Source organism: Panthera pardus, unplaced genomic scaffold (genome assembly GCF_024362965.1).
Source record: "Panthera pardus isolate Hobbes unplaced genomic scaffold, ASM2436296v1 HiC_scaffold_13, whole genome shotgun sequence".
NCBI classification, from domain to species: domain Eukaryota; kingdom Metazoa; phylum Chordata; class Mammalia; order Carnivora; family Felidae; genus Panthera; species Panthera pardus.
The window spans coordinates 51192216-51213826 of NW_026526688.1; the positions used below are offsets into that span (position 1 = coordinate 51192216).

The 21611-nt window shown below is 39.5% G+C and overlaps 1 protein-coding gene across 5 annotated transcripts in view; it reads left to right on the top strand.

The window, feature by feature from the left end:
* Positions 1–21611, top strand: part of MSRA (methionine sulfoxide reductase A) — a 451589-nt gene that overhangs the window by 155628 nt on the left and 274350 nt on the right. For 4 of the 5 annotated variants that reach the window (XM_019440908.2, XM_053901097.1, XM_053901095.1 and 1 more), the window contains exon 2: positions 21528–21596. The exons of the other annotated variant lie outside the window; for it this stretch is intronic. In XM_019440908.2, coding sequence (XP_019296453.1) covers positions 21528–21596 — 69 coding nt within the window. The remainder of the gene's footprint in view (positions 1–21527; positions 21597–21611) is intronic. 5 annotated transcript variants of the gene reach the window in all.

The following is a 21611-nucleotide window of genomic DNA, read 5'->3' on the forward strand; positions in this document are numbered from 1 at the left end:
CTCTGTGTAAAATAAGGTCAGTCCTGCTGTGCTCCTATTGTCTTTTCAGTGAAAATGTTAGATTTAAATCCTATATGTCATTTATCTTTGAGCTCTGTCTAGAGAAAAAGGTCTTGCTTTGGTTTTGTAAAAATACCACGCTTAGATCTTTTTGTGTGAGCTGTCATCAGCCATTCCGATTGTTGATCTTGTAAATTCATGCCTTTTAGTGCTGGCAGAGGGATTGCTTTTGTTTCTGAACAATTTCATGAAGTGTTTCTTTCAATAGGGACTTACATTGAATTTCAACTTGAGCTATATTTTTTCATCTCAACTAGATTTTAAAAAGACACAGGCAACTGCCATTATACTGCTGAGGAGTGCTTTGGAATACTTTCACGTGAGAGCTTGAGCAAAGGGTACGGTTAGCCACGGCTATCTGCTTTTGGCCGTGAAGACCACACAGTTGAGCCCTCTCCACATTTGGTCTCCACGTGACCCACAGTGACCATGCATTTTCTGAAGTCTGGCCAGTGATCTCTGGGTGTCTTGAAGGGTTTGTTTTTTATCAACTCTTGGGTACATCCTACAAAAAGAGCTTTCGTAAAATGTTAAGCCTATTTGTGGAATTTGGAAGGAAGCATAGAGAAGGAAATAGAGACTTACTGAGGAACTCAACTCTCAGTAGTACCCACCCCTGCCCTGTGTTGTGTGTTAGGACGTATACATGCAATGTTGCACCCAGGATAATAGGTAGGTGTCTTGACTTATATGTGTACTCCTCCAAAAGACCAAAAGGCCATTTACAGCCCAATGGAACATCTGTTTAGATTTCTGTACAAATGAGGACGTGGTAATTTGAGAAATAAAAAATTAGGTGGATTATCCATTATAATAACAGGACACAACTTCTTCCTCTGTATTTGTTCCTAAAATGTTTTGATTATACTATTCATAGCACGTAGTCATCGCTTACTATTATTTTTAAATTAAGATTTCTAATGAGATGAGGTTCTTCAAGTGTGTTAGGTATAAATCATGTTGCCTGTCAGCATGGAGCTTATACTCTCAATTTCTGTTCAGAGACCATTCTAAGTAGTCCTGTTGTACTAAAGAAGTAGCACTATCATTATTCAAACACTCGAAATGATTACCCAAGTGAACTTCAGACACTTGGAATTTAATGTAAATGAGTGGTTAGTACCCTGGAACTTTGAAAATTATGTTCTGGGAAGGACAATCTTTTCAATTTGCTTTGCAAGCCTTGAGTATTCCTAATTTTCCTTTCAGATAATTAGGGAATATTGATGTGTCTAGTATTTCTCATAAGATTAAAAAATACTTTAGAATAGTTTAAGACTCATGGGAAGTTGCAAAAATAGTACAGAGTTCTGATGTGCCCTTCAGCTTGCTTTCCACAATGATAACATCTTACATAATCATAGTACATTGTCATAACCAGGAAACTGATATTGGTATAATGTTATTAACTCAAACATAGACCTTATTTGGATTTCATGTTATTGCATGTACTATTTTGGGTGTTTAGTTCTAAGAAATTTTATCATGCATTTAGATTTGTGTAGCTATCACCATAGTCAGGATATAGAATATTCCATCACTACAGAGAAACTCCCTTGAGTCCCACTTTAATAATCACTTGCCCCTCATAAGGATTGTTCAGAAAGCTTTCTTAGCATGTGAAATGAGCAATGAAAGCAGAGGTAGATTTTGGGAAAGTGTTTACTTTCCAATTGACTTCCACAGTGGTGTATTTCAAACAAAGGAGATAAAAATGGGGAACCATATCCAGGTTTTGAGCACTCCTACATTTACGTCTACAACCCATTTCAAGCTAAATGTTGTGTAAGGTATGAGTTAAGCGTTCAAGTTTATTTTGTCTCATATAGATGTCAAATTGTTCCAGCACCATTTGTTGAAAAGTCTATCCTTTTCTGATTGAATTACCTCAGGACCTTTGTCAAAATGCAGTTCTACACTCTCCATTCTGTTCCACTTATTTATAGGACTCTCCTTATGCCAACACCACATTGTCTTGATTACTATAACTTAGAATAAGTCTTAAAATTAGGCAGTGGAAGTCTTCCAACTTGGATTTCAAAATTGTTTTGGTTATTTTATTTACTTTTTCCAATTTTGTTGAAATGTAATTGACTTATAACACTGAACTAGTTTAAGGTGTACAACATAATGATTTGATATATGTATATATTAGGAAGTGATTACCACAATAAGTTTAGTTAGCGTCTATGACTTTACGTAGTTACACTTTTTTTTCTTGTAATGAGAACTTTTAAGATTTACTCTCTTAGCAACTTTCAAATATATAATACAATGTTGTAAACTGTAGACACCATGCTATATATTATATCCCCAGAAGTTACTTATCTTATAACTGGAAGCTAATACCTTTTGACCACCTTCACCCATTTCCCAACTCCTTACCCCTTGCCTCTGGCAACCATCAATCTGTTCTCTGTTTTTATATGAGTTGGTTTTTTTTTGGGGGGGTGGGGGGTTCCACATATCAGATCATACAGTATTTGTCTTTCTCTGTCTGACTTATTTCACTTAGCATAATGCCTTCAAGGTCCATCCATATCACAAATGGCAGACTTTCCTTCTTTTTTATGTATGGCTGAAAAATATTCCAATTTATATATATACTCTATCTTCTTTATCTGTTTATCCACCAATGGACAAATTATTTCCACATCTTATCTATTGTAAATGATACTGCAGTGAATATGGGGGTGCAGATATCTATTCAACATAGTACTTTCACTTCTTTTGGATATGTCCCCAGGAAGTGGATTGTTAGATTATGTCATATTCATATTTAAAAAAAATTTAAATTAAAGTATTTTTAATATTTTGAAGAACCTCTGTACTGTTTTCCACAAGGCTGTACCAATTTATATTCCTGTCAACAATGCACAAGATTTCTTCTTTCTCCACATCCTATCAACACTTGTTATCTCTTGTCTTTTTGATGACAGTCATTCTAACATGTGTAAAGTAGTATCTCATAGTGGTTTTCTTTTTAACTTTTTATTAATTTCAATTCCAGTATGGGTAACATACAGTGTTATCTTAGTTTCAGGTGTACAGTGATTCAACAACTCTGTATATTACTAGTTCTAATCATTTTAAGTGTACTCCTTAATCCCCATCCTCCCCGCCCCCCATCTCCCCTGTGGTAACCATTAGTTCATTCTCTGTAGATAAGAGTCTGTTTCTGGGTTTGTCTGTCTTTTTTTCCCCCCCTTTTTCATTTGTTTTGTTTCTTAAATTTCATATATGAGTGAAATCATATGGTATTTGTCTTTCTCTGAGTGACTTATTTTGCGTAGTATTATACTCTGTAGCTCCATCTATGTCATTGCAAATGGCAAGATTTGATTCTTTTTTATGGCTGAATAATATTCTGTAGTATGTATGTATCTATTGTCAATTGATGGACACTTGGGCTGCTCCCATAATTTGGCTACTATAAATAATGCTTCCAGAAACATAGGGGTGCATATCTCCTTTCAAGTTAGTGTTTTTGTATAATTCTTTGGGTAAATACCCAGCAGTGCGATTACGGGATTGTAGGGCAGTTCTATGTTTAATTTTTTGAGGAACCTCCACACTATTTTCCAGAGTGGCTGCATCAGTTTGCTCCCACTATTCAACTACTATTGCAGTATTCCCACCAATAGTGTACGAGGGTTTCTTTTTCTCCACTTCCTCTTCACTTGTTGTTTCTTGTTCATTGTGGTTTTGATTGCATTTTCCTGATGATTAGTGATATTGAGCACCTTTTCATGACCTGTTAGCAGTATGCATGTCTTTTTTGGAAAAATGTCTGTTCAGGTCCTCTGCCTATTTTTAAATAAGATTGTTTTTTGCTATTGAGTTTTATGAGTTCTTTATATATTTTGGATATTAACCTCTTGTCAGGTATATATGATTTGCAGATATTTTCTCCCATTGCTTTTCATTTTGTTGATGGTTTTTTTTGCTGTATGGAAGCTTGTTAGTTTGATGTAGTCCCACTTATTTATTTTTGCTTTTGTTGCCTTTGCTTTTGGACTCAGATCCAAAAATTCAACTCAAAAATCGATGTCAGGTAGCTTACCACCTATGTGTTCTAGGAGTTTTATGCTCTGAGGTCTTACATTCAAGTCTTTAATCTATCTTTAGTTAATTTTTGCATTTGGTATAGGTAGGTAAGGGTCCAGCTTTATTCTCTTGCGTGGGGGTCTCCAGTTTTTCTAGCACTGTTTATTGAAGAGACTATCCTTTACTCATTAAAGACTCCTTTATTTTAAATTATTTCACCATCTATGTGTGGGTTTATTTCTAGGCTCTCTATTCTGTTCCATTGATTTTTGCATCTTTTTTATGCCCATACCTTACTGTTTTGATTGCTGTATGTTTATAATATAGTTTGAAATCAGGAAGTGTGATGCTTTTAGCTTTGTTCTTTCTCAAGATGGCTTTGGCTATTTGGGGTCTTTTGTGGTTCCATACAAATTTTAGGATTATTTATTCTACTTCTATGAAAAATGCCTTTGGAATTTTGACTAAGATTGCATTGAATCTTTAGATTTCCTTGGATTATATAGACATTTAACAATATTAATTTTTCTACTCCATGAGCATGGAATATCTTTTCATTTATTTGTGTCTTTTTAAATTTCTTTCATCAATGTCTTGAAGTTCTTGGTATACAGATCTTGTTTGGCTATTTTAAGTCTTTTGATTTTCTATTTACATTTTAGAATCCACTTCCTGGAGTTTTTATTTGCATTATATTAAACTCTAGATTTATTTGGGGAGAATTGACATCTTAAGGATACCAAGTCTTCCAATCCATGGACATGGTATATCTCTCCATTTATTTAGGTATTTTAAAATTCTCTCAGCAGTGTTTTCAGGCTATGGGTTTTATACATATTTTTAAAAAATCTCCCTAAGTATTTCATGTTATTTGATGCTATTACAAATAATACTACTTAAATATTTTTTCAGTTTCCATTTATTTGTTGCAACTATTTAGAAATATAGTTTATTTTTGTATATTGACCTAGTAGTCTGTGATGTTGATAAACTTACTTATTAACACAAGTAATTTCTTGATAAATTCCTTAGGATTTTTTATATTCACAATGATGTTGTTTACATATAAAGATAGTTTTTATCTTTCCTTTTTATATATTAGCTGTAGGATTTTGGTAGATTTTCATTATCAAACTCTTTCTAGTCTACTGAGAATTAAAAAAATTCATGAATAGGTGCTGAATTCTATCAAATGCTTTTTTAGCAGCTGTTGAGCTGATCATGTATTTTCTTCTTTTTTAGTCTTTTAGTATGGTAAATTACATTGATTGCATTTTTTGAATATTGAAACAATTTTGAATTCCATTGGTAACCCCACTTGGCCATCATTTCTATACTTTTAAAATATATTCCTGCATTTAATACTGGTTAAAGGATTTTTGTTTTCATAAGGGGGATTTGCCTATAGTTTTCTTGTGTCTTTGTCTGGTTTTGTTATCATCATAATGCTGGTCTCATAAATGAGCTGGGAAAAATTCCCTCCTTTATTTTTGAAGGAATTTGTGGAAATTTGGTATTATCTCTTTCTAAAATGTATGTAGAATTTCCCAGTGAATGAGTCCAGAGTGTTCTACTTCAGGTTTTCTGTTCAGATTTTTCCATTTCTATTGTCAGTTTTTGTAATTTGTGTCTTGTATGGTATATTATTAATTTATTTCCTCTCAGCTCTCAATACATCATTCTGAATATGTTCTGTGATGAACAGGAATTTCTTTCGTATTTTTCTTTAATTTTTTTTAATGTTTATTTATTTTTGAGAGAGAGAAAGAGAGAGAGAGAGAGAGAGAGAGAGAGAGAGAGAGAGAGAATCTGAAGCAGGCTCCAGGCTCCGAGCTGTCAGTATGGAGCCCGAAGCAGGGCTTGAACTCATGAACCATAAGATCATGACGTGAGCCAAAGTCAGACACTTAAACCAACTGAACCCCTCAGGTGCTCAGCATTTTTCTTTTAATGTGAACATGGTGTTAAGCTTTCTCAGTAGAGGGTACCTGGGGAGACTTTGTGAGAGGAAGAGGCTTTCCTGCCATTTCTGGTGTGGGCCAGGGTTGACTAGGGAAATGTGAGGACCTCTGGTGGAGCCTGTCCCAGCCACTGGCCCAGAGCTTTAGTCCTTGTGTGACTTTACAGCCTTTGCCAGGTGATAACTTTTCTGCATCTCTCTTGATAAGGAAACCGGGCTCCTGTGCTGTCCATGGCACTCTAAAGGCCTCCTGGGCTGCCTGGACATTCACTGCACACACACCATTGGTTTCTGATTGCCTGCATTCTGGAAAGTGGCCTGTTGCTTGCTTAGCATCTCCAGATCAGCTCTGGTCTGGCCCAACCAGTGAACTTCTCTGCTATCCATTGGTTTAACTGCAACTTCTCCAGTGAGGTTTGAGCATTTCAAGTTTGTCATTCCTTGGGTAACCCCAGCCATAGAGTACCATAGAGAATTACCTTAGATTGTATACTTGCTTTTTAATCATAGTTAATATTCCTTATGGTAGACTTTTCCTGCTCAACGTACTGTGTGGTTTCTATCTCCTGATTGGACACAGACTTCTGTATAGGAACTTTCTGAGTTGAGACTTTTGTGACCTGTGGATTTTGTAGGAGACATTGCTCTATATTTAACTGGTACTTTTTCATCTCCTCTCACTCACATTACTGCCCATGTGTTTTAACCTGGGTATTAACTAAAATGAGGGAAGGGAAGACCAGAATGTGATGAGTGATATTTCTGTAAGAACTGAAATTTGGCAAACAATGAGCCAGGGACATGGTTTCCTGCACCACTGAAATGATCAGTTTCAGCTTGACTCTTCCAGTGTTTTGTGGTTGTTGGCAGAGATGTTTAAAGAATTTCTTGAAGTACAGTAAGCACAGGATACAATAGGATCTTACTGTTTTTCTGTTTTTCTGTTTAGAATAGAAGTACTATGACCTTAAGCTATTATGGATGAAGTATCCAGGCTAATAAAAATCCTAGTTTAATATCAGCAACAATTTTGATTTTTAGAGTTGATTTTTATTCTCATAGAAAAGAGGAAAACCTGTATTTCTTATAGGTGCCATGGTGAATAGAAATGATCCAGCCATCTTCTTACTTCCATGCAGTCAGAGAAAAAAGCACCCAGACTCAACCAACCAAACAAAACTGCATCAAAATACAGAACACTTTCTCCATTGCAGTTAGGGCCTTTGGCATGAATTTAAATTTAGCTTTCCTGGGAATTTTGGAAAAACATTTTTCTTCATTGTGTTTGTAAGCCCTATGAGGCAGAGATATAACTTCTCCAAACAAAACAGCAGGAAAAGCAACTAGCAGTTCTCTGGATAATGCAAATGAATAAAAATTGCCAGAGTTATTTCAGAAGTGCTAAGAGCCTTACTCCGATACTTTATACACTATTCCTAGGCTTTAGTAGTTCAAGAATGCCTGTTTTAGCAATCCCAGAACACTAGGGAATAAAGTTTGTGGAGAAAATAAATTACATAGAAATCGTCTCCAACTTAGAAATGGATCACATGCCAAGAGTTGACTTGGAAATCAGCTACTGGAAATATCTTTGCTGTGTGTAGAAAACAGCTCTATGAAAGATGGTTTGATTTCCTGGTTTATGTCATTAGTTGTCAGTTGCTACAATTTATGTTATTTTTCCTTTATTAGAACATATTAGTGTATTAGTTATCTACGGCTATATAATCCATTGTCCCCAAGCATAGCAGCATAAAAGAACAATCGTGTATTATCTCACAATTTCTTTGGGTCAGGAATATGGGTATGGTTTATCTGGATACCCCTGGATAAGGGTCTCTCATAAGGTTGTGATCAAGATGTCAGCTCTGCTGCATCTTCTGAAGGCCCAACCAGGGTGGGGGATCTGCTCTCAAGCTCACTGAGGCCTGCATACAAATGAGCTTGAGAATAGTCCTGGCCTGGTTGAGCTTTTGGGTGAGAGTGCAGCCCCAGCCAACACTTTGATTCCAGCCTGTGGGAGACCTTGAGTCAGAACTACCCAGCTTTACACTGTTATCTGAAATAAGACCACTGCATTTAGAATGTATTTTGCATTTGAAAGTGATTCTTGTGCAACAAGGGGCTTATATCCTCTTCTCCTTGGGAGGAAACTTCCTTTCCATAGTGATGAATAAAGTGGAGATTTTTTCTATGGTTGAGATAGCAGTTGGGCAGCTTGGGAAAGTAGGAAAATGTTTTCTTTTCTCTGCTTGTGGCCTGTAACCAACTTGGCCAGTATAAAAGGGTGTGTTCTTGATGTTTGTGGGGTAGAATGTAGAGTATATTTTCACATGGAGGCAGTATCCCATAAATGGGTGGTTAGAATCCTAGGAAAGAGTTCTACTTACGACTCATTATAAGTTGAGTAGGCCCTTGTGGGCTAGCTTACCACCATTTATAGCAGCGTGTTCATAAGAAAATGGATTCTATATCCCAGATGTCCATCTTATAAACACATCTTTTGAATGTGTTTTTCACATTCACATCTTTTGTGTGTGTTTTGAATGTCCATCTTATAAACATCTTTTGAAATGTGACTCATTTTTAAGTTGGAGACTTGCCTGTGTTTCACTGCATCCTCTCAGCTACCTTTCCCAAAGTAGTTTACATTTTGAACTATCAGCCTTTTGGGGAGATAAAGTGACAGAAAATAGAGATTACTATAATTCACTCTTAGCATTAAGAGCCTGGCAGACCTATCAAGACATATCTAATACAGATTTCCTGCAGGGCCTGCACTGAAGTCCCTTTACAGTTGAGTTATGCCAGGCCATAGCCATCTCCTTTTACAGGATTCTGGAGTCTCAATCAGGTATTTCCAAAAACAGATTGATTTAGTACATGGGAAACAGTTTTGGCCTTACACCTCCTTTAGCCCATATATATAGAGAAGCTGATGGCCTTCCACCATTCAGACCTCTGCTTGCTTTGGCCTCCCACATACTTGACATTTTCAGACATGGCTCTTGTTGGATTCAGCAGTACTGCAGTCAATCATTAGAGAATTCATCTAGGAATCAACCCATCACTTGAATATCCAAGGGGCTGCTTGAGCATATATTCAAGGCAGATAACTAAATAGGGCTCTGCACTGCCAGCTCTAAATCTCTATCCCTTTATTAAGTCAGATGACCAAAGGAATGTTTTAAGAGCCACTCTTATTTCCACTTAACTCCCCTAAGTTAAGATGTTCTGTTTTGCATCACTCTTTAATGGGAGACGAGTATTAAAAAGAAGTCATAAAATGCCTTTCTGTGTCATTTGTAGAACCATAGTTGAAGATTGTGTCTACCATGTTTCTTAATGTGAATATGTACTGGGTTATTCAGTTTCCCTTAATCAGCCATGTGACCAGGCCTGCTCTTTCCCAATGACAGATCCTTCAGTGAAATTTTCATAGTAGATGAGTTTCATATACTGTTTATCTAATAAGAGCTGGATTAAAAAAAAATTCACTGACTTATTGAAAATCAGTTGAAGGCTTCATAGTAAAAACTTCATTTCCCTTTTTTGAGGGCAATGTAAAATGTTTCAACCACGTTTAAAATTAGGAATGGTGAGCATAATCTCTATTCAGTAAATCTAAAATAGATTTTAAAATACCCTTATCTTCTATTGTGAAGGAAAATTACAAGGGAAGGAGAAACAGGATGAGAAGCAGGAAGAACATAGAAATGATTAAAATATGTACCAAATTCCAGAAAGGCAAAATACTGGCTGTTGTATTGGTCTCCCTCCCTCCCTCCCTCCCTCCCTCCCTCCCTCCCTCCCTCCCTCCTTCCCTCAGTCTCTCCTTCCCTTTCTCTCCCTCTCTCTTCTCTTTCCTCTAAAAAAAAAAGAAAAGATAAATCTGGAAACACCTTGTATTTTATTTTTAAGTAAATAATGTTTAAATTTCATCCAAACTTTGAAATGATTGATCCTCTTAAAATCCTTTCCCTCTTAAAAAGAGGACATTTAACATATTGCTTTGGAGAATGCTGATCAATTTTAGGGAGGAAATGGAGTGGTGCCTCTATCTTGAGGCCTTTTGGGATGCTGTAAACTACTGAGAATTTTAAAGCTGGTGCAAACAGTTCTGCTGAGATTCAGGTGAGATTGTCTTTGACATTTGTCCTGGGTCTAGATAAAATGTAAGTGTCATGCTGATCCAAGCCCAGGGGCTGCTAGCCTGCCACTGGCCACCGTGTGTCTCAGCATGGCACCTCTGCCCTGGGAAGAGGTTCTTGGGTTGCAGGGCTAATCACCGAGTAGCAAAGACTGGGGACATTTAAAATACTTTTCTATTTCTATTTTTGAAAATGTATTACATCACATGGACCAAAGTTCAGAAAGTAAAGACAGAATGTTGGAAACAAAAATAAACTGTAGCGCATTATACACCTTACCCTACTTGTTGATTTGTTCCCCCCCCCCCCCCCATGAATGGTGTGTCTTATAGGTCCATGTCCTTACCTGTAGAGCTGTCTTATTCTTTATAATGGGTGCATATTATTCCATGGCAGAGATGATTTTATGCAAAAGTTGGTGCCAATCTTTTTATAGACAATCCTGAAATGACTTTGTACATGAGCTAAATGTTCTATAGAAGCTAATCTCTGATGAATCTTGTTAATATTCAGTGTCAATGTTCGGTCTCTTTCTCAATATTTTATTCCCCTTAGAATCTTTTGTCTCCTTCTCCTTACCCCCACCAACAGATAATAATTTAATAAGTGGAAAGCTTATTGATTTGAATGGAAGTTAAGTTGACATTTATGTTTATATCTATGACTATTCCTCTTTCTTCTTAAAGTTCCATATTTAGCTGTATCTCCTTCATTTTTAATGTAAGGAGAGAGTTGAGACAAGTTTCCTGTAAGGTTTACAACAACATATTCCATTTTTGATTAGGAGCTTCCATTTAGAAATAAAGTCATAATTCCTTTTCCTGAAAGAACAGCAATAAGAAGCAAACAGATCTGACCTTAACCCTGTAGCAGGCCCCTTTGTAGTGCTGATGGGGGTTGTTGGGGGGAAAGGTTGGTGTTGGTCTGGAACAGATTGCAAGGGGAGGTCTGGGCCCGTCAGGCTCAGCTGAGCAGAGGGCCTGATCATTTATCACTGTCAGAGGGGGTGGGGGTGGAGGGAAGGGGGAGGTACTGGACTGTTCCTGCCCATTGGCTGACTGACAGCTGACTGTGCCTCTTGCAACCTTCAGGCAGCCTATGTGCCATTGAGGGGCAATGTGCTTCCTGCTGAAGGCTGCTGACACATTCACAAGGAAGAAGAAAGAAGGTCTGCTGCATGCTGTGGCTGCTGCATTTCCATGTGGTGTACACAACCATTTGTAAAAGCCGACTTAAGAGTATCAGAAGCATACAGTTGGGCCCCAAAGTGATCCTAGCACTCTGATGATGGGTTGAGAAAACATCTCTGTGGTCTCTTGCCAGAATTACATTCACAGGACTTGGATACTCTGCACAACATTGATTATTTTAATGTGGCAGAATTGACATTGACAAATGCTGGGGAAATTGTAAATAATTTTGCTTCATCTATGAGTAAGGGACCAAAGCAATAGCAGCCAGGGAAGCCAGGGTCCCCTACAGGTCTTTGAAGGGCAAAGTTTTTAAAACAATACTAAAAAGTACGATTTCTATGTGATCCTTTATAGTTATGTTTAACACCCATCTTATAAATCCAAACATGTTTTAGGATCAGTAAGAAGCATGTACTTTAGAATAAAATAAGATCATTTTGGTGTACAGTCCCATTTTTTAGTACAACTGTTTTCAACTGTCCTATTCACAGAGATGTCACATTCATCAGGATGACATATAGATTTTAATCCTTAAAATAACTTTATTTTAAATGGAATTTAAGTTCTCAAAATTATCTAATTTTGGTAGTCATTAGGAATTACATGGCTTAAGAGGGGGCGGGGAAATTTTTATAAAAGTCAGGTGGAAATTTTCCATCAGTTAATATTATATACATATCACAGATGCCTAAGTTAGACATGGTTCCTAAATGTGGTAACTAATAACACCATTACAAAGGTAAAAATGGAATTCTTCTAAAAATGAAATGAACGATAATGGAATGCTTTTTGGGGATAATGTAGTGTGGGAACTCATGTAGTCTGATAACAGGGTGGATGCATTAAGAGCTGTAGGCAGTGCTGCTAACACAGAAGCCTTGTCTAGGTAAACCTGATCAGCAGCCCTAAGAAGGGGGCTGGTTGGTGGTCAGTGAAGGATAAGGAGAAGGCAGGCATTGTCTTACTATTTTTGTTAAAGATTTTTTAAAAAATCTTTAAGTAGGCTCCATGCCCAACGTGGGGCTCGAGCTCACAACCCTGAGATCAAGAGTCACATGCTTTACTGAGCCAGCCAGGCACCCCTTGTCTTACTATTTTTGTGACACCGACGGTAAACCCAGTGCCTGGCACATGACTGGTGTTCAGTAGTTGTCTTCTGAACTGTGATGTTAATGGGGCAGGATGTAGATCCCTGTGCCTTGACCTACTGGGGTGGATATACCCGCCCTGCCCCCCGTTCCTCTGTCAACCTTCATTCACCTTTTCTCGCATGCCTACCTATGATTTCAGTAGCTCATGAGCCCTACCCAAGTGAGGGACAACGTCTGAGATGGCCCTCATCAGAGAGGATCTAACAGGCCTGAGATACAGCTGACTTGAATTAGTCTGGTAGCCCCAGGACAGCTCCAGCGATAATCACTTAGGGGGCAGTGTCTTCAGGAGCAAGACAGAGAGTTCGAGGTATTTAAAACTGCAGTGAAAAGGGCCCTTTGATGAGGCCTTATGTGATTAATCAGGAAATAATCTGCTCATTGGCTATTTTCATTTAAGAAGATTTTATGCTTTCTCTTGCTGTTTCCACTCAGAGAAAACGTTTAGATTGTTGTAACTTGAAAGTATACCTGATAGGATCTCGATTTCTTCTTTATCAAGTTTCCCTTTTAGTTTTTTTCTACTTTTTATGGTTTACTGATTGTCAAAGAAGTATTTTCTCAAGAAAAATTTGGAAGCGTAAAGACGGAAGAAAAATCAGCCATAACTCAGCATATAGAGGTAGCCACTTTTACCTTTGTATTCTGTTTCCTTCTGATCATTTTTCTGTGCCTTTATTCTTAATTGAGTAAGATCCTTTTTTGTATCTTGCTTTTTTTCCCACTTAACTTTACCTTATTACTCTTCTGATGCCATGAACAAAACCTATTTATGATCATACTTTTAAAATTAGTATGCAGTATTCTACCTTAGAACTGTGTCTGATAATTTACTTCATTATCTCCCTTTTGTTGGGCCACTTAGGTTGCTTTACAATTTCTCATTATTATAAGCAGTTCTGTTGTCAGCATGTTTGGAAACCTTTGTCTCAGTTCTGATTTCCTAAGGTAGGTACCTACACTTAGAATTACTAGGTTGGGGATCTAAATGCTTTTGACGCTCTTGGCACGTATTGCCAGATTGCTTTCCAAATAGATTGTATTTTGTATTGTGTCGAATTCTCACTTCAGTGAGTAGTGCGTGAGAAGGCCCATCTCCCTACACCTTCACTGGTACCTAGCATTGCTTTGTAAGGGTCACTACTTTCATGAATTAAAAATAGTATCTTGTGTGGTTGAGCATCTATTCATGTATTTACTTGTTGTTTATATATTTAGAATTTTTTATGTGTGATGCGTGTTCTGTCATTCTCCACTTTCTCTAAGACAGTGAGATGGCTGTCTTTTACAGAATTGTGGTAGCCTGCTTGGGACATGTGCAAAAATCTTTCTGATGCTGGTTTCTGGGGCCTCTGGCTTGCCTCCTGAACTCTAGTTGCAGGTACCTCTGTGTTCACTTTCCTTCACTCTCCAGGACACTCTTGTGGCCCCAGGGGACACAAGAACACAGTAGGATCATTCTAGGCCAGTTTTTCTATGGAACAGAAAAGGGCTCGTGTCTGAGGGTGCGTGCATTTGGTGTGTCTGTTCCAGGTTTGTAGTCACACTTGTGGTCTTGTGCACTGAGCAGACCTCAGAAAATACAGCAGGCACTTCGTGAAAAATAAAAATTTCCCATGCTTGCATAAGGCCTTACTCTTCTTAAAACACAGCCCTATCCTCAATGCCTCATTCTTTCGACTGGAAATCTCCCCTTAGGGCTCTCTCAACAAGTTTGTTGGTTAAATGGAGATCCTTAGTGTGGGATCTATGAAATTTATCTTTGTTCCCACAACACCAGGTTTCCTGCACATACTAAACACTCAAGATGTAATTGCCTGTGGATACGAGCCAAAGACCCCAGCCATAAGTATTAGCTGATGCTTCAAAATGTGTTATTGCATGGGCTGGGGTTTAGACCCTGCCTTGTGCTGCCCTGTTCTGCTCTGACATTGTGAAGTTCAACCTTCAGCAGAGGTACACTGGGAGGTGCAAGAGCTGCTTGACCTGGGGTGTCAGCTCCTTTCCTGGCTAAGACATGCAGCTTAGGTTTGCAGCATGTGGAGTGAAAGGAGAAGGGAGACTGGAGTTGTGTTGGATTTAACTGAAGGAAGGACAGCAGTCAGGGCATGAGGATAAAATCCTGAGTGATATATGAATTTTTTCCTTAGAGCTACAATCATAAACTGTTCCACCTGATTTTCTTCTGCTTTTTGTGCAGCTTATCTTTTGTTTTTAGAACAGCTCCCATTCATACATAGTTGTTGGTCACCATGTGAGGAAGACATTGAGGGCTGGCTTCCCCTCCTCCTAGAGCAACGAGAGGAAAGTTCACCTCTCGTTGCCCATGTCAGTTGAGGACTTTTGTCTCATTCCCACCATTGCCTTTACTGGGGGCTCCTTGCTAGCCTCTCCTAGCCACAGATTCCATCTGCCTCTAGTAGTGCACCTCACCCATCGATATGAAAGACACAGACTTCTTTGGCCACAGGATGCATGGAGAGCAGAGGCTGGCCCTCAGGCTGAGCAGTGTCTCAGTAGCATTCCCACTGCCACCTCACTTCCCAGTCTTTCTCTCCTCACATACAGAGTACATTGTTGGGGCCAAAACCCACTCTGGCTTGACTTTCACCTTAAAACACCATAGCTAAAAATTATAGCAAGTGTAAAGGACCACAATGTATAGGAACAATACAGAACCACAGTGCCTCTGGGCATAGGTGACTAGAAGCATCATTACCTCTCTTTTTCTAGTGCACCTGTCCTATATTTCAGTGACCTGGTGACAGGCACACCCTCAGGACTCCAACTCCCCTTTCTTTAAAAACCAACAGTCACACTTGTCAGATCATCCTTAAAATGCTATGGAAGGCAGCTTGGCAGGACCTAGGGCCCTGAATGCTCGGTCAATGTGATCCAGGGCCCCTTTACTGGAGACAGGAGAAGCTGGTCCAAAGCTAGGACTTGGGGGCCAAATACGAACCCTGCTTAATTCCAGCCTGACTTGTACCTTGAGAACCCCAGGAATTTGTGACCCGGCAAAAGAGCCACAAAGAAACAGACAATGAGAGGGAATGTGAGACCATATATTGCTTTGGGGCTTGACAGATTTTTATTACCATATGAATGAAATAAAGGTACTCTTACTCTGGGCCCCAGCTGAAGCTAATCATCACCAATAGGTTTTGTCTCAGCATGAATGATTGATAGTAACACTTGACAAGTATGGGTTGGGTGTTTGCAGGATTAATAATGTGACTGGGACACAAGGCTCTTCCAGTCCTGGGATGGTTCTGGGTCCAGCAGCTGACCAGGACTCCCAGGATAGCAGAAATAGTTCCTGGAGTCTCGAATTCGGGAGTGTAACCATGATCACCCAGACTGGAGGGGATTGGCCCTACAGGAGATAGGGAGGGTCTGGGGGCCCACCCTGCAGTCCCCCACTTCCTACCATTTACCTCTCGTCTCTGCACTCTCCCCCTCACCCAGAAGGTACAAATTTTAGCTCTCTCGCTTTGAGCACAAGACATGGAGCTAATCACTGTTGGTTTATGTCTGAATTTGTATTATCGCAGGTATATTATTGAACAGTTTCATTGTATTATTTTCAAGGAATAAAACAGTCACAAAGTTTGAAGTGCATTAGATATTCATAAAACAAAAGAAAAAAATGTGTTAGTATCATCTTCTGAAGCTTTTAAACGTGTCCCCCAGATCCCCTTCAAAATCTCTCTGATAGTTGACTTTGACCCAATCTTGCTCTAATTAACCTCGCTGTTCCACAAGCACTGGGCTTTCAAGATAAATGAAAATCTATTCCTTGTCCTCATATACCCTTGACTGAGGACACGTCATGGCCATCAGCAGAGGTTGTCTTTCTGGAGCATGTGGCTTTGGAACGTGCCCCCATGGAGTGGGGGCAGGGACATCTGCCCATCTAGCCAGATTGGAAGCATCCACCCTGCTGTGGCTGTGCAACAGATGTCCCTGTCAGTGACCCTCTCCCGTCTCCATTTCATGCTCTGCTGGTAATCAATAGTTAGTACCCAATCAATGAATGACTTTTCTGTTTAGTCAGTGTGATTGTTTCTGTGGTGACATGTGCCACCAATTTTGGAAAAAAAAAATGCTCCTTAGGTCCCCAAGTTAGCCCCTCTCCCCCCCAATCTTATTTGACCTATTTAATGTGTTTAAAGGATCTCTGGTTCTTTGTCCCCCAAATACTTGCCTCAGCAGAGCTTCAATAGGAAAGTGCCCTTGGGAGCTAAGCCTCGGTTTCCAGGAGTAGAACTGCCATTGCTTGGTTTTTAAGAACTCACCATTCTCGCATTATGGAATGGAAAGTAGCAGTCAGATTTCCCCCTGTTCTTTTATCCCTAAAGCTGTATATAGAATTTTGGAGATTTCCAAAGGATCTTTTTTTTTTTTTAATTGCATTTTTTCATATAGAAACGAGAAGGAAAATGGCTTCTGTTTTGGTCCATTTTTCTGTTTTATTCACTTAGACCAGGAATGACAAAAGAATTTCATCATACATACACATATATCTAAATAATAAGAGACTCTATGGGATGCTAGGTTGAGAAAAGATTCTGTGGTCACATTTGGGGACCAAGAAAGTATGCTTTGGTTGATTGGTGATGTCTTCCATGAGCATGGAAATGGAGGCGAGGTACATCACGTGTCATGTAGTTGTCATTCCTGACTCGGATCTTGTGAAAAATAAAGTTCACACATATAATAATGCTAGTGTAACAGTTAAGAGGTGTTTACCAAGTGCCAGGCACTGATCTAAGTGCTTTAAATATATTAACTAATTTAATTCTCAAAGCAGCCCACAAGGTAGGTACAAATGAGGAAACTTACAATGAGGAAACTCTTACAAATGAGGAAATTGAGGCACAAAGAGGTTAAGTAACTAAGCCATATTCCAACAGCTAGGAAGTGGGAGCACTGAGGCTCAAAGTCAAGGCAGTCTTGCTTCAGAGCCCATGGCCTTAGCTGCTGATACTGTGCTATCTCTTCTTGGCTGATGCTGTGTCTTTGCTGTCTAGTAACTGACTCAGCTGCAGTTCAGAAGAAAATATAAAATCAGGGACACGTGGGTGGCTCGGTTGAGCGTCCAACTTTGGCTTGGGTCATGATCTCACAGTTCGTGAGTTTGAGCCCCCTGTCGGGCTCCATGCTGATAGCTCGGAGCCTGGAGCCTGCTTCGAATTCTGTTTATGTCTCTCTCTCTCTCTTTCTCTCTCTCTGTCCCTCCCTTGCTTGTACTCTCTCTCAAAAATAAATAAATATTAAAAAAAATTCAAAATCAGGTTTATGGACCCTGTTATCTTTGGGCCTCAGGTGCTAGAATAAAAGACAGGGCCCAAGGGAACCTTAGCATTGAGGCAAGAGTTGCATATGAACTTCCTCCTTCCTCTCCAGTTCAAGTAGCATTTTTAGTCTTCCTGCCTCTACCGGCACTGTCGCCTTGTCAGATGAGAGAAGATGAATGGGGAGGGAAGAGGGGCAGACATTTATAGAGTAGAACAGAGAGGAGTTCCTTGGACTCTGGGCCACCTGGCCCAGATCATTTTCAATGATCATTTTTGTGTAAAGGACATGTACGTATAAAGAGAACTACGTCATTAGTATAGCAAATAATAAAGCTTTCATAATGGCTGAAGAAAGACTTTTTAGTCTCTCTTTTTATACTGTTTCTTTCTTCCTTCATTAATGTAACAGCTATTTATTGAAACCTATGCTGTGTCCCTGTTGGACTAGAATTATAGAAATGGTGAACCAAAGGAGCTATGAGCCCTGTCCTCCCTGTGCTTATAGTCTGCTTGTCCAGGTAATGACTAAATGTGAGGTGCAGCTCTGGTGAGTGTTGTAGAAGAAGGCCTTTGGTCCCAGGAAAGCCACATGACTGTGGTAGAAGGAATGAGGGACTGAGGTGGTCATACCACATGGGTCCTTGAAGGCCATGTTAGAGTTTTCACTTTAGCATAAGAGCATTGGGAAGCCATGGAAGGTGGGAGAAGGTTGGGGAGTTTGTGTCATGCAGTCAGAATTTTTCCTTCTTTTTTGAAAGGTAATTGTGACTGCACTGGGAAGAGTGAATTGGAGAGGGGACATAGATGAACTAGAGGCATTCATAGGAGTCTGGGCAAAGAGGCCACGATAGTTTGGATTGGAATAATTTGGATGGTGAAGGGAAGAAGTAGAAGGATTCTGGATGTCTGGAAGGTGAAACTAACTAGATTTGGTGATAGACTAGATGTGGGTAGTGAGGGCTAGAGAATGGGCAAGGATGCCTAGAAAGTAGAATGGCAGTCTTATTCCCAGAGTTGGGGATGCTGGAAGAGCACCATGTTTAGAGTGGAAGGTCATCTTTTGTTGGAGGTGCTTTTGAGCTGTCTGAGAAGAGATGTCAAATAGGGTACGCTTTTCATTGTAAATGTGTAGCATTTCAACCGGCTATAAATAAGCTTTGTTCTGGGAAACCAAGTACTTACTGTGGCAAAAAAAATTTTTTTAATCTATAATTTCATTGATTTTTAAAATTCCAAACGTATTTTCATTTAGAAAATAAGAATCTAACAGTAACAAAGGAAAATACTAAAGGTAAATATCGTGCATAATCACCCTGGTCATTTTTATTTTTGTATGTTTCTCTGCCAGAGCAGCATTTCTCTTTTCCTATAAGCATTCATATTTTAATTAGTTGTCATTATAATCTACCTCTAGTGTTGTAATAGGATTGTATTCAATTACCATTATCCCAAGTATTTTTTTCACATTTCTATATATATTTCTATATAACTCTCAAATGCTGTATTTAAAATATGTTACATCAACCCCGGTGGCTTGATCAATTAAGTGTCTGACTTCGACTCAGGTCATGATCTCACATTTATGAATTCAAGCCCTGCGTCGGGCTCTGTGCTGACAGACAGCTCAGAACCTGGAGCCTGCTTTGGATTCTGTGTGTCCCTCTCTCTCTGCCTCTCCTCCTGTTCACACTGTCTCTCTCTCTCAAAAATAAACAAACATTAAAAAAATAAAATATGTTGCATAATATTCCATGGTTTTTTTCCATGCTTTTGATAAATCACAAACTATAATTTTCTAAGCAATTTTAGTACTTTTAGATATTAAGTTGATTTTAAGATTTCATTATTGTAAGTAATAAATATTGCTACGTGTGTCACCTTCCCCCCCCCCCCATGTTTCTTTAGAGTGAGAGTTTCTTATGAGTGAGATGAGTGGATTAAAGAGTTTGAATGGGTTTAAAACTCTTGATTTGTGTAAAGGCAAACACTTTTAGAACCGCTGGCAGGGACTGTGGGGAGCTGACCATAGAACAGAACTCTGACCTCGACATCAAGCCTCATCACACTCCTTTGGATTTAGCAACCAATGGGTGCTAATATTAATGAGTGCTTGACAAGGTCCCATGGCTACCTGGGACTTGGGCTAGCCTCTTCCCTTCCTCCAGGTTTTCTGTTCCTAGGATAGTGCCACCATTACTTAGGAACCAGTGAGAGCCCCTGAATTGATGGTATGCTGAAGAGATTGTCTAAACTTGGCTGAGCCTCCAGATTCCAAAAGACTTGCAGTGTGCTGCAGGGCCTGCCTTGGGTTCCTTTGAGCTTAGATGGGGTTCTCAAGACCTTCCATGACCTGGTCCCTGCCTACCAATCTGTCCTTCTTTGCCACTGCCTCCCAACATATCACCTTGGCGATGCCCAGGCTAGACTTTATTCTGGCCCTGGATGATGCCTTGGTTACATACACACTCCTGGCTTTCATTCAAGGTGCTTCCTCACCCTCTGCCTTTCCAAACCCTGCCTCTCCTTTAAGATTCTGCACTAGTTATAGTTCCTCCAGGTTGCTGGCTCCCACTTCCCAGCTTGCTGTTACTGCCATGAACTTTTACAGTACCTTTAGTCTCCATTCCAAGACTTAGCACATAATTGTAAGCTTCTGGTAAAGTTTGACATTTTTACCTCTTGAAGATAATTATACTCTCCAAGAGGGCCGTGTCTTACTCTCCCCAGTCCCCTCAGAGCCTAGCTATGGTGCTAAGCCCTTGCCAGTGCTCCATAAATCTAATGTGACCCATGAAATCAAAATATATGTGCTATGTGATGCGGTGTCAAAGCTTCTGAGCCATTCTTATGTATTTTCAACATAAATGCCCACATGCAAAAATTGCTGAGGATATTTTAAAAATACTCATAGCTGGACATACTCAGATTTTCTCTACCTGACTGCATTTTGGGAGGTTTTGAGAACAAGTTAATGCTGGAAAACCAATACCTGGTCACATTTTATTTCTAAGTCCTTGATATGCACAGGGTGGGAAGGATGATTGGTGGAGGGAACCAGGGTGGATGAAGGGTAGGTAGTAAGAAGCACTGGGACATCCATCTTGTCTTTAAGAAGCCAAGTGTCTGTGGCTCCTGGAAATAGTACTTGAAATGTAGTGCAGTGATGTGTTCTGCTATTCTATTTTTTGAAAATTGGCCCTGATGTTATCCTGCTGTCTTCACGGCTCACTTCCTTGACTGGGTCAATATTGTGATCATCAAGAGTCTTCAGATGAAGCCTCCCCAATTTTCCCTGGAACCTGGAGCTTCCTTGTTCTTTAGGACCTGGCCTGGTGCAGTGGGGCCCTGTGGCTAGGAGTCGGGAGCTTTGGGGCTGGGCTGGCTCTGTGGCCACTAGCTGTATGGCTCTGCATGAGCTCGGGCCCTGGCACCCTTCTTTGTAAAGCCACACACTCAACTAGATCATTTCTAGGCTCTTCAGTCACTGAGACTAAAAACAAAATAATTGGAGCTCTCTTAAAAAGGGTAAGCTTTGGTGCCACTTCTAACTAAAAATGAGAAATAGACTCTTTGACACATTTAATGACATGTGTTAGTATGTGTGTGGAACTTTACACTTAACTTGTATTTCTTTCTTTCCTTCTCTCCCTCTTTTTTTTTTCTAGCCAAACATCATGTCAATGGCAATAGAACAGTTGAACCTTTCCCAGAGGGAACACAGATGGCTGTATTTGGTAAGATATCAACTC